This window comes from Panulirus ornatus, chromosome 11 (assembly GCF_036320965.1).
Source record: "Panulirus ornatus isolate Po-2019 chromosome 11, ASM3632096v1, whole genome shotgun sequence".
In the NCBI taxonomy this organism is placed as follows: Eukaryota; Metazoa; Arthropoda; class Malacostraca; order Decapoda; family Palinuridae; genus Panulirus; species Panulirus ornatus.
In genome coordinates, this window is record NC_092234.1 from 17486603 (window position 1) to 17499323 (window position 12721).

The following is a 12721-nucleotide window of genomic DNA, read 5'->3' on the forward strand; positions in this document are numbered from 1 at the left end:
AGGCAGACAGCATAGACCACACCCAAGGCAGGTGAGGTAGGAACGTGTATGTATGTATGGCGGGAGAACACGTGACTTTCTCTATGTACGTGTGTGTACAAATACTTACTGTTAAGTAAATGTGTATCATTGAAAAAGAAAAATATGCTTTTCGAAAGTCATCAGAAGTCGTCCATAATTTGAAGGTGAGGAGTGACTGTAACACGAGGATCGACTGGCCAGTCAACCTGAGTGTGAACACTGGACCAAGGGGAACATGTACACTGAGGAGGTGTTGCTGGGAACATGTACACTGAGGAGGTGTTGCTGGGAACATGTACACTGAGGAAGTGTTGCTGGGAACATGTACACTGAGGAGGTGTTGCTGGGAACATGTACACTGAGGAGGTGTTGCTGGGAACATGTACACTGAGGAAGTGTTGCTGGGAACATGTACACTGAGGAGGTGTTGCTGGGAACATGTACACTGAGGAGGTGTTGCTGGGAACATGTACACTGAGGAGGTGTTGCTGGGAACATGTACACTGAGGAGGTGTTGCTGGGAACATGTACACTGAGGAAGTGTTGCTGGGAACATGTACACTGAGGAGGTGTTGCTGGGAACATATTACACTGAGGAGGTGTTGCTGGGAACATGTACACTGAGGAGGTGTTGCTGGGAACATGTACACTGAGGAGGTGTTGCTGGGAACATGTACACTGAGGAGGTGTTGCTGGGAACATATTACACTGAGGAAGTGTTGCTGGGAACATGTACACTGAGGAGGTGTTGCTGGGAACATGTACACTGAGGAGGTGTTGCTGGGAACATGTACACTGAGGAGGTGTTGCTGGGAACATGTACACTGAGGAGGTGTTGCTGGGAACATGTTACACTGAGGAGTGTTGCTTGGGAACATGTACACTGAGGAGGTGTTGCTGGGAACATGTACACTGAGGAGGTGTTGCTGGGAACATGTACACTGAGGAGGTGTTGCTGGGAACATGTACACTGAGGAGGTGTTACTGGGAACATGTACACTGAGGAAGTGTTGCTGGGAACATGTACACTGAGGAGGTGTTACTGGGAACATGTACACTGAGGAGGTGTTGCTGGGAACATGTACACTGAGGAGGTGTTGCTGGGAACATGTACACTGAGGAAGTGTTGCTGGGAACATGTACACTGAGGAAGTGTTGCTGGGAACATGTACACTGAGGTGTTACTGGGAACATGTACACTGAGGAGGTGTTGCTGGGAACATGTACACTGAGGAGGTGTTGCTGGGAACATGTACACTGAGGAGGTGTTACTGGGAACATGTACACTGAGGAGGTGTTGCTGGGAACATGTACACTGAGGAGGTGTTACTGGGAACATGTACACTGAGGAAGTGTTGCTGGGAACATGTACACTGAGGAGGTGTTACTGGGAACATGTACACTGAGGTGTTGCTGGGAACATGTACACTGAGGAGGTGTTGCTGGGAACATGTACACTGAGGAGGTGTTGCTGGGAACATGTACACTGAGGAGGTGTTGCTGGGAACATGTACACTGAGGAGGTGTTGCTGGGAACATGTACACTGAGGAGGTGTTGCTGGGAACATGTACACTGAGGAGGTGTTGCTGGGAACATGTACACTGAGGAAGTGTTGCTGGGAACATGTACACTGAGGAAGTGTTGCTGGGAACATGTACACTGAGGAGGTGTTGCTGGGAACATGTACACTGAGGAGGTGTTGCTGGGAACATGTACACTGAGGAGGTGCTGCTGGGAACATGTACACTGAGGAGGTGTTGCTGGGAACATGTACACTGAGGAGGTGTTGCTGGGAACATGTACACTGAGGAGGTGTTGCTGGGAACATGTACACTGAGGAAGTGTTGCTGGGAACATGTACACTGAGGAGGTGTTGCTGGGAACATGTACACTGAGGAAGTGTTGCTGGGAACATGTACACTGAGGAGGTGTTGCTGGGAACATGTACACTGAGGAGGTGTTGCTGGTAACATGTACACTGAGGAGGTGTTGCTGGGAACATGTACACTGAGGAGGTGTTGCTGGGAACATGTACACTGAGGAGGTGTTGCTGGGAACATGTACACTGAGGAGGTGTTGCTGGGAGCATGTACACTGAGGAAGTGTTGCTGGGAACATGTACACTGAGGAGGTGTTGCTGGGAACATGTACACTGAGGAGGTGTTGCTGGGAACATGTACACTGAGGAGGTGTTGCTGGGAACATGTACACTGAGGAGGTGTTGCTGGGAACATGTACACTGAGGAGGTGTTGCTGGTCGGCTGGTCCAATGGTGACCTGAACACTGAGGGTTACCGATGGGGACCCCAGGAAACTCAGGACTAAAGGAAAAAAAAAAAATTTATTAACTGTCGACTGCAGCTTTGGATGTTCTACCAAAAAAGAAAAAAATTCCACTAACAATTATAATAACAACAACCTGAACAGAGTCGTAAGGAATCCAAAACTTCAGTTGGAATTTGACGAGTAGGACGCAACAAAGTCTTGCCAAAGACATCTTCATCCCCGGAGCCTGAGTGATTCTGCTGGAGTGGCACAGGATGGCGCCACAAGCCTGCTGGTGGCTGTACACAAGTCTTGCCTTGTGTGGACATCAGCAGCAGGAGGAGGAGGTGGAGGAGGAAGCTGCTTGTGGCCACGGTGGTCGTCCCCCCCACACACACACTCAGGCCACTATAACGGGAGCCTTGAAGCAGACGAGAACATTCTTGCGTTCGTCCGTCACCTGGAACTCGACCAACACCTGCCCCTGTGCCTGCACAACAACAAGACACACAAACATTAGAACACATCCTGGCCCAGGATTAATATAATTCATCGGTATATCAAGTACGACACAACACTTGTAGCAGAGATGGACACACATAACCTTCTCCACCACACCTTACGTATTGATAACCTGGTCTATTATCATCTGACCAGCACGAACCAGGTCAAAGGCCACGCCATCAATCCCTGGTGGTCGTTAAGGGTCGTAGTACAATGCTAAACAGTCGTTAACTCATTTGCCTACTTTCCGTCATGATCCATAGGTGAAAATCTCACCATTTTGATACGTAGGTTGACCTAGGTCATGTCACCTCCTTGACAACACTTTGGTACAACTTAAGATGTGTAAAATGTAATATACGCACCACCTGAAACCTGGGAGTATGTGTTCCAGTGAACCTGCAACACATCAAACACCAGCTACGGAAGGCATCTCAGAGGACCATGCTTAGAAACCAGGGAACGGGCCCCCCTAACAGGCAGAGGCCCGTGTCGGACCATGCGGAGGTCCGACCATCTTTGAAAAAAAAAAAAAAAAAAACTACAGTCCATCCCTGGTCCACATTAGCCCGGCAGTTTCAGTGGTAGATGGAAGTGTCAACAATCAGTCAACGGATGGATGAAGCTCATGTGATGAAATCGATCCTCAGCACATTACGACACATTATTATTTCTTTGAAAACATCATCAGAACTTTGCCCCGTACAACATACATGATTGTCTACCATTGTATTACTATTGTTGCAGTGGTTTGATTATTGCTGTAGTACCGATGGTTGGCTCGTTAGCCGTAGGGTACTACGTACCAGCCAGTTATTACTGGTGGTTTATGGTGTCAGTCAGTGCTGGTGGTTTATGGTGTCAGTCAGGACTGGTGGTTTATGGTGTCAGTCAGTACTGGTGGTTTATAGTGTCAATCAGTGCTGGTGGTTTATGGTGTCAGTCAGTACTGGAGGTTTATGGTGTCAGTCAGTGCTGGTGGTTAATGGTGTCAGTCAGTGCTGGTGGTTTATGGTGTCAGTCAGTGCTGGTGGTTTATGGTGTGTCAGTACTGGTGGTTTATGGTGTCAGTCAGTGCTGGTGGTTTATGGTGTCAGTCAGTGCTGGAGGTTTATGGTGTCAGTCAGTACTGGTGGTTTATGGTGTCAGTCAGTGCTGGTGGTTTATGGTGTCAGTCAGTGCTGGTTGTTTATGGTGTCAGTCAGTGCTGGTGGTTTATGGTGTCAGTCAGTGCTGGTGGTTTATGGTGTCAGTCATTACTGGTGGTTTATGGTGTCAGTCAGTACTGGTGGTTTATGGTGTCAGTCAGTGCTGGTGGTTTATGGTGTCAGTCAGTGCTGGTGGTTTATGGTGTCAGTCAGTGCTGGTGGTTTATGGTGTCAGTCAGTGCTGGTGGTTTATGGTGTCAGTCAGCACTGGTGGTTTATGGTGTCAGTCAGTGCTGGTGGTTTATGGTGTCAGTCAGTCGTGGTGGTTTATGGTGTCAGTAAGTACTGGTGGTTTATGGTATCAGTCAGTCGTGGTGGTTTATGGTGTCAGTCAGTGCTGGTGTTTTATGGTGTCAGTCAGCACTGGTGGTTTATGGTATCAGTCAGTCGTGGTGGTTTATGATATCAGTCAGTCGTGGTGGTTTATGGTATCAGTCAGTGCTGGTGTTTTATGGTGTCAGTCAGCACTGGTGGTTTATGGTATCAGTCAGTCGTGGTGGTTTATGGTATCAGTCAGTCGTGGTGGTTTATGGTGTCAGTCATTGCTGGTGTTTTATGGTATCAGTCAGTCGTGGTGGTTTATGGTATCAGTCAGTGCTGGTGTTTTATGGTATCAGTCAGTCGTGGTGGTTTATGGTGTCAGTCAGTGCTGGTAGATTATGGTGTCAGTCAGTACTGGTGGTTTATGGTGTCAGTCAGTACTCATGGTTTATGGTGTCAGTCAGTGCTGTTGGTTTATGGTGTCAGTGCTGTTGGTTTATGGTGTCAGTCATTACTGGAGGTTTATGGTGTCAGTCAGTGCTGTTGGTTTATGGTGTCAGTCATTACTGGAGGTTTATGGTGTCAGTCAGTGCTGTTGGTTTATGGTCAGTCAGTACTCATGGTTTATGGTGTCAGTCAGTGCTGTTGGTTTATGGTGTCAGTCATTACTGGAGGTTTATGGTGTCAGTCAGTGCTGGTGGTTTATGGTGTCAGTCAGTCGTGGTGGTTTATGGTGTCAGTCAGTCGTGGTGGTTTATGGTGTCAGTCAGTCGTGGTGGTTTATGGTGTCAGTCAGCACTGGTGGTTTATGGTGTCAGTCAGTGTCGTGGTAGGACGTACCGCTCTGGCCTGGGCAGGGATGTTGATGGTCTTGGTGATGGTGGTGGGCACGCCAGGGTAGACAGGACAGCCTGGGTTGGCGTAGCCACACAGCTGGCGCCCTCTCTCGCCAGGCATGGGCACCCGGATGGGTTTGTTGTTCTTGTCGTTGACGGCCAGCTTCACCCAGGCGTAGATGTCGCTCTTAATGCTACGCATCACCTCGTCTGGAAGGTGAGGCTCCATGTTACACGGGGGGGAACACGGTCATGTTACACGGGGGAACACGGTCATGTTACACGGGGGGGAACACGGTCATGTTACACGGGGGGAACACGGTCATGTTACACGGGGGGGAACACGATCATGTTACACGGGGAACACGGTCATGTTACACAGGGGGAACACGGTCATGTTACACGGGGGAACACGGTCATGTTACACGGGGGAACACGGCCATGTTACACGGGGGAACACGTCCATGTCACTCACCTTGACCAGCCTAGTCGTCATCTGAGCTTAACGTGAATTCTTTCTTCACGTTAGCGAACACAGCAGTGACAACTGAAGGCCATAATTAAGGCCATCTCATGTACGCAATATATATATATATATATATATATATATATATATATATATATATATATATATATATATATATATATATATATATATATATTATCCCTGGGGATAGGGGAGAAAGAATACTTCCCACGTATTCCCTGCGTGTCGTAGAAGGCGACTAAAAGGGGAGGGAGCGGGGGGCTGGAAATCCTCCCCTCTCAATTCTTTTTAATTTTCCAAAAGAAGGAACAGAGAAGGGGGCCAGGTGAGGATATTCCCTCAGTGGCCCAGTTCTCTGTTCTTAACGCTACCTCGCTAACGCGGGAAATGGCGAATAGTTTGAAAAAAAAAAAAAAAAAAAAAAATATATATATATATATATATATATATATATATATATATATATATATATATATATATATATATTTTATTTATTTTATTATGCTTTGTCGCTGTTTCCCGCGTTAGCGAGGTAGTGCATGGAAACAGACGAAAGAATATATATATATATATATATATATATATATATATATATATATATCCTAGTGTAAGCCAGTTAACCCAATTTACCTACCATCAGCTTAAGGGTACATTAGGTCGATAACTATGATGTCCTAACCATGTCCGGGATGGACAGGCGTCTTGGAAATCTGCAGTTTTTCATCGTCTTAATGACTGGGCTAATGAGAGAGAGAGAGAGAGAGAGAGAGAGAGAGAGAGAGAGAGAGAGAGAGAGAGAGAGAGAGATCAGTCATGCGTGTTTCAGATCAGGTAATATTTGTGTCACGTTCCGTCTGCCACCCACCCACCCACCCCTTACCTCACCTAGTAAGTAAGGGCGTGTGAGAGGTGTGTGTGTGGGTGGGTGTGTGCAGGACTGGTTGTCCGCCATACATGACGGAGGGTGTGTAGGGTGGAGGTGTAGCTTGGGATACAGACTTACTGGTGTGTTGTGTGAAGGTGACGTGGTACGTGCCCGACTGGCCAGCTCGTACCAGGCAGGGCCACCTGTTGCACTCCTGCACCTCCACTCTGTCCAGCTGCGCCGCCTGCGGTATGTCTGCAACACAAACCAGGGAAACACTTTAAGACAAACTACCAGCATCAAACTCACACATTCAACACTGGAGGCAATGCAACACTGACCCCAAGTGCGTTTGCCAACCCAAGAAATTTGCCCACCAGGGCTGCGCAGAGCACACAGGCCAGCTGACGACGCCCAGGGAGGCTCCTGTCACGTCATGAGCAACACTGGGCGCCTCCACAACACCACCAGTATGACTGACTCACCACACAGACGGAAGTGTTTCTTATCGTCGACCCGGATGGCGGCACACAGTCCCAGGCACCACACACTCACCACCAACACGGTCCGCGCCACAAACATCCTGTAGAGACGTAAACAACATATTTGTATAACTCAAGACAAATGAATTGGTGAATTAAACAGTGAAAATGAAAGTCATCACATTTGTAAATCAACAAATTGAAAATGTTATGAGCAGAAGGCAAAGGTTATCATGAGTGTAGGACTGCTGACAGCAGCTGGGCTCTGGGTCAGTAATGTAACCGACTTGGGATAATAACAACGTATTAATTATTTTTAGAACCTGTCCGGTCAGACTTTATTTTGCCGACGAATTCTGACTTCATTTTACCTTGCGTCACCTCAGGTTTATATTGAGGTGTGAGTGGCAGTTCCCCAGATGAGGTAAGGTTAGGTTGTGGTTTGCTGTATGAATGCAGCACTTTCCCTGGACTTCAAGATTGCTTTGGGTAATGGCTTCTCCCGCTACCCCTGTGGACTAGGTTCATGTAAGATCACTTTTCCTCTCAACAGGATTGATATCTATATGTATACGTATATAATTACAAAAAAAAAAAGTTTTCTTTGATCCAAGTTGATAAATACAGCGGAGGTAAAGAGAAGAACGTAGTCAGCAGAATGTTATATAACCCTGACCGAACAAGAATGGTCTCGTATAATCTTGTCTTTACAATGTCGGTTTAATTACCCATCATGGCAACATAGGTAGAACAAAGGTCGTATTTTCATGTTCAAGGGTCGTTCGTACCTTCGTGCGTAAGGAATTAGAATATAGTTTTATCTGAGCCTTGGTTCCTAGCCTCCGCCACACACACAGCACCTATACCAGTCCTGTATGCCTAGCTAGGGACGCCTAGCTCATGATAGCTAGGGACGCCTAGCTCATGATAGCTAGGGACGCCTAGCTCATGTAGTTTGCTAAGCAGCCGGACAGTCGCACATCTTGCCCCCCCCCCCCCCCCGCTACCGCTCATCAAACCCTTCAGTTCTTGATGAAAAGAACAGCATCACATCCCACGTATGGCGTTGGATATGATGAATGTTGGCCGATAATGATGGTTGAGACAGAGCAGTGTTTACATACGGGACTCCTATGGAAGGATCTTAGTCCTGGACTTACATACACATACAGACACACACACACACAAACAACGAATCCCACAGGGCAGGGTGGGCATCATAGAGGGTTTCGTGTACACAGCAGGAGCCATGGTACAACACTCTGGGTTGTGGCCACACACACACACACTAGTGATTGACGATGGTGGCTCATGTGTGACGCCTGCAGCCACTGGTGTGCGCACGCGCGCAGGCAGCACCCCCCCCCCCCCCAGGGAGATACAAGCCACCACCCCACAGCTCGTGTGGCGCCTGGGGTGGGAGGGCTGTACCACAAGACCTTGGTGACTGTACGGGGCGCAGGTCATACCTGAACCAGGGGGGGGGGTAGAACCAGGCGGGAGCTAAGGGCGCAGGAGGGAGACAAGACCCTGAACCTGCTGGAAAAGGACATGGACGGCAGGGCACGCGGGATGTACCCAACCCGCATCCCATGGTTATCTGGGTCAGTGTTGTCATCTGGCGGTGTGAGCCACCCCCCCCCCCCCCTAGCACGCCCCAACCTGGCTGCCTGCCATGGACGTTGTCGTCAACCCCCCCCCCCCCCCGCGCCCGCAGCTCTAGATGGTTGAAAAAAAAAAACAACGGAAAATAACGCAATGTAAAGCAAAGATGATCCCTGCGGCGCGGGAGAAAGGCATTGCGTTCAGCGTTCACTCACCCGCCCGACTTAACATTCACAATTCTCGGTCGCGTCACTTTCAAGTGGTGTGCGTGGCTTGTGGACTGGAGGAAAAGTGTTGCTTCAACGCCTCCCGTTGTGGCGCTGGAGAAAGAGTGGGGGAAAGAAAACAGTCGTATGGTTATTATATTCGCTTTGTAAAAGAGAGAACCGGGGTTCGACTCTGGCTTTGTGGGGACCCGTTTTCTAATGATACTAATTCAGATTTTGCTTCAGGTATTTAATGACAGATGTGGAATAGGCCTCATGTTATTAAAGTGTTTGGTATTTTCATTCGTTTTTCAAGTAGTGTAAGCTTTTAAACTTGAGCTCAGCATTCACAAACTCCAGTAAGGTAACAGCTGGTGTTACAAAATGTAAGTTATAAAGCAATATCCAATGTAGTGTGTATTCTCTGGCTTGTTACTGTGATATTCCCAAATACATCATCAAATTATTGCTTTTCTTTTTTGAGTTTAAGGAAGTGATGGGTTCCCGCAACTCATTTGGTACCCAGGGTCTCGTATTACTTAAGTATCCCCTGAGTTAGACGTCTAGGTTTTCTATGGTTGTCTGTATCGTGATGACGTCTAGGTTTTCTATGGTTGTCTGTATCGTGATGACGTCTAGGTTTTCTGTGGTTGCCTGTATCGTGATGACGTCTAGGTTTTCTATGGTTGCCTGTATCGTGATGACGTATAGGTTTTCTATGGTTGTCTGTATTGTGATGACGTCTAGGTTTTCTATGGTTGCCTGTATCGTGATGACGTCTAGGTTTTCTATGGTTGCCTGTATCGTGATGACGTCTAGGTTTTCTATGGTTGTCTGTATCGTGATGACGTATAGGTTTTCTGTAGTTGCCTGTATCGTGATGACGCGTAGGTTTTCTATGGTTGTCTGTATCGTGATGACGTCTAGGTTTTCTATGGTTGTCTGTATCGTGATGACGTCTAGGTTTTCTATGGTTGTCTGTATCGTGATGACGTCTAGGTTTTCTGTAGTTGCCTGTATCGTGATGACGTATAGGTTTTCTATGGTTGCCTGTATCGTGATGACGCGTAGGTTTTCTATGGTTGCCTGTATCGTGATGACGCGTAGGTTTTCTATGGTTGCCTGTATCGTGATGACGCGTAGGTTTTCTATGGTTGCCTGTATCGTGATGACATCTAGGTTTTCTATGGTTGTCTGTATCGTGATGGGTGGGTGCTGGTAGGGGTGGTGAGAGGGGCGGTTCACCTTGAGATGGGCGGCCTACCTTCTCCACCCGGGAATGAGGCGTGGCAGTTCTTGGGTCTGTATGATGTTCACGAGTAGCCACAAGTCCTCCATGTTCTATCTGATCTTGGTTAACTTAGTGTTGTAGTGAGAGACTAGAGAAAGATTAGGATCCCTTACATTACTTACGTTTTCTATTTCAACGAAGAAACTTTGTCAAACGTCAGGGTAAACTAATATTTTTGATGACTTTCATCAGTTGCACACGTCCAAGTACAGATCTTACTCAACAATACGGAAACACTATCGAAACGTAATACTCTCCATATATTACTCATTTTGATTACATAGATTATATTTCATATGACCCAAATTATTACTCGTAGAGTAACCATTCCCAAAGAAAATACAAGTTGATTTGCCTGTAAGTGAGTAGTACATACAGTAACGAAAAGCATCGTATGTTATCCTACGTTACAACCATCCATACCTAGAGCGACGGTAAGAAAACCTGAGCGGCAGCACATCTCTGGCAACTCTCACAACATCTGAAAGCAGAGGTCGACACAAATGCTTCCAGCCTGAGGGGGAATGATGAGTGAAAGGTCAGCACTCTCGCACAGCTACTGCTGGGAGAGCAGACACACACACACAGGCTCCACGCACGGCTTATGAACAACCAGGCTCGAGTCTGGTGTGACAACCTCTCCCTGCATCGCCACACAACCCGCTACAACATTAAGAGAAAAAGAGCAGAGGATGTTGAACCCCAAGTTGCTAAATACTCTCACGGTCCTCGACCGGTGTAACCCAAACAGGCTTGGGTGACCTTTGAACAGCTTCGTTACAAGAGAGAAAAACGCCAAGGTTGAGTAGTTAGATCCTGCACATTTAGGGCGAAACTACTCCTCTCCAGAACAGTTTAAATGATCCAACCCAGGAAATCACAACATGCCATCTGTCATGGCCGGTGACCAGCTCTTGTGATTTTGTTTTAAAAATCATCGTCATGGTATTTTCTTAAACGAGTAATGCCTTTCGTCCAACACATACTTAGTAACCTTCTATTTCCTTCATAAAGTCTTGTTAAGAATGTGCAATCAGTTCATTGAAGGCTGACTTTATTTATAATCTTACTTTCGTTCCTGTAGACTAGTGTGGTGAGGACTACGCGCTGGACATCTTCTGTTTCCTTATCAGATGTCTATAATATATTGATCTTATCTTTATAACAATCTCTGGGTGGGAGAACCCACCAGTTCCTTCCATGTAATGTCGATATAGACGCGCGAGGTTGGTCTCATGATCACTACATTACGCCTCCCATACCTTCATCTTCCTCCTTCAATGAGGCGACCAACTGTTGACATCAATAGCAATAGGAAACAAGAGAATCCTAAGCGCTTTCGTGTATTACCACATCTCCAGAGGACTTGTTACACACTGTGAAATTAGACAGCATAGAGATTTAGTACAGAGAAACATGAAATGGGGTCATACCAGCCTGTGATTAGTGAGAGGCGTGACCCACCCTCCTCTACCTGACCTTGCTGACCTGACACAGATGGAGATAAACGTCTACTAAATGTCACCATGTTCACTCAGCATGGCAGATGTAGCTGCACTGCACACACTTCTCTTGTATTACTATGGTATGTATGTACGTCCATTATACAAGCCAGTCTTGCCGTCTACATACATGTTCCTCACTCTGTCCATAGTAGCCACCCACCCCTGACACTGTAGTTACCCCTGACACTGTAGTTACCCCTGACACTGTAGTTACCCCTGACACACTAGGTACCCCTGACACTGTAGTTACCTCTGACACACTACTTACCCCGACACAATGGTTACCCCTGACACACTAGTTACCCACACACAATAGTTACCCCTGACACTATAGTTACCCATGACACACTAGTTACCCCTGACACTGTAGTTACCCCTGACACACTAGTTACCCCGACACAATAATTACCCCTGACACTGTAGTTACCCATGACACACTAGTTACTCCGACACAGTAGTTACCCCTGACACTGTAGTTACCCCTGACACTGTAGTTGACCCTGACACAATAGTTATCCCTGACACAGTAGTTACCCCTGACACTGTAGTTACCCCTGACGCACTAGTTACCCCGACACAATAGTTACCCCTGACTCTCTAGTTACCCCTGACACACTAGTTATCCCAACCCAATAGTTACCCCTGACACTGTAGTTACCCCTGACACTGTAGTTGCCCCTGACACAATAGTTACCCCTGACACTGTAGTTACCCCTGACACTGTAGTACCCCTGACACACTAGTTACCCCGACACAATAATTACCCCTGACACTGTAGTTACCCATGACACACTAGTTACTCCGACACAGTAGTTACCCCTGACACTAGTTACCCCTGACACACTGGTTATCCCGAGACAGTAGTTACCCCTGACACTGTAGTTACCCCTGCCACAATATTTATCCCTGACACACTAGTTACTCCGACACAATAGTTGCCCATGACACACTAGTTACCCCTGACACAATTGTTACCCCTGACACACTATGTTACCCCGACACAATAGTTGCCCATGACACACTAGTTACCCCTGACACAATAGTTACCCCTGACACACTCTTTACCCCTTACACACTAGTTACCCCTAACACACTCTTTACCCCTTACACACTAGGTACCCCTGACACACTATTTACCCCTGACACAATAGTCACCCCTGACACAATAGTTACCCTAACATATT

At 47.2% G+C, this 12721-nt stretch overlaps 2 protein-coding genes across 2 annotated transcripts in view; one reads left to right on the top strand and one right to left on the bottom strand.

The window, feature by feature from the left end:
• The window catches only part of Polr3A (RNA polymerase III subunit A), a 140187-nt gene that overhangs the window by 11231 nt on the left and 116235 nt on the right, over window positions 1–12721 (top strand). The window lies entirely within an intron of this gene.
• Window positions 2344–12721, bottom strand: part of LOC139751095 (uncharacterized) — a 28172-nt gene continuing 17794 nt past the window's right edge. The window contains exons 2-5 of the mRNA XM_071666195.1: window positions 6934–7031; window positions 6587–6703; window positions 5101–5306; window positions 2344–2777 (exon numbers count right to left, since the gene is read on the bottom strand). Of these exons, the coding sequence (XP_071522296.1) occupies window positions 2688–2777; window positions 5101–5306; window positions 6587–6703; window positions 6934–7030 (510 nt within the window). The 5' untranslated portion in view covers window position 7031 and the 3' untranslated portion in view covers window positions 2344–2687. The remainder of the gene's footprint in view (window positions 2778–5100; window positions 5307–6586; window positions 6704–6933; window positions 7032–12721) is intronic.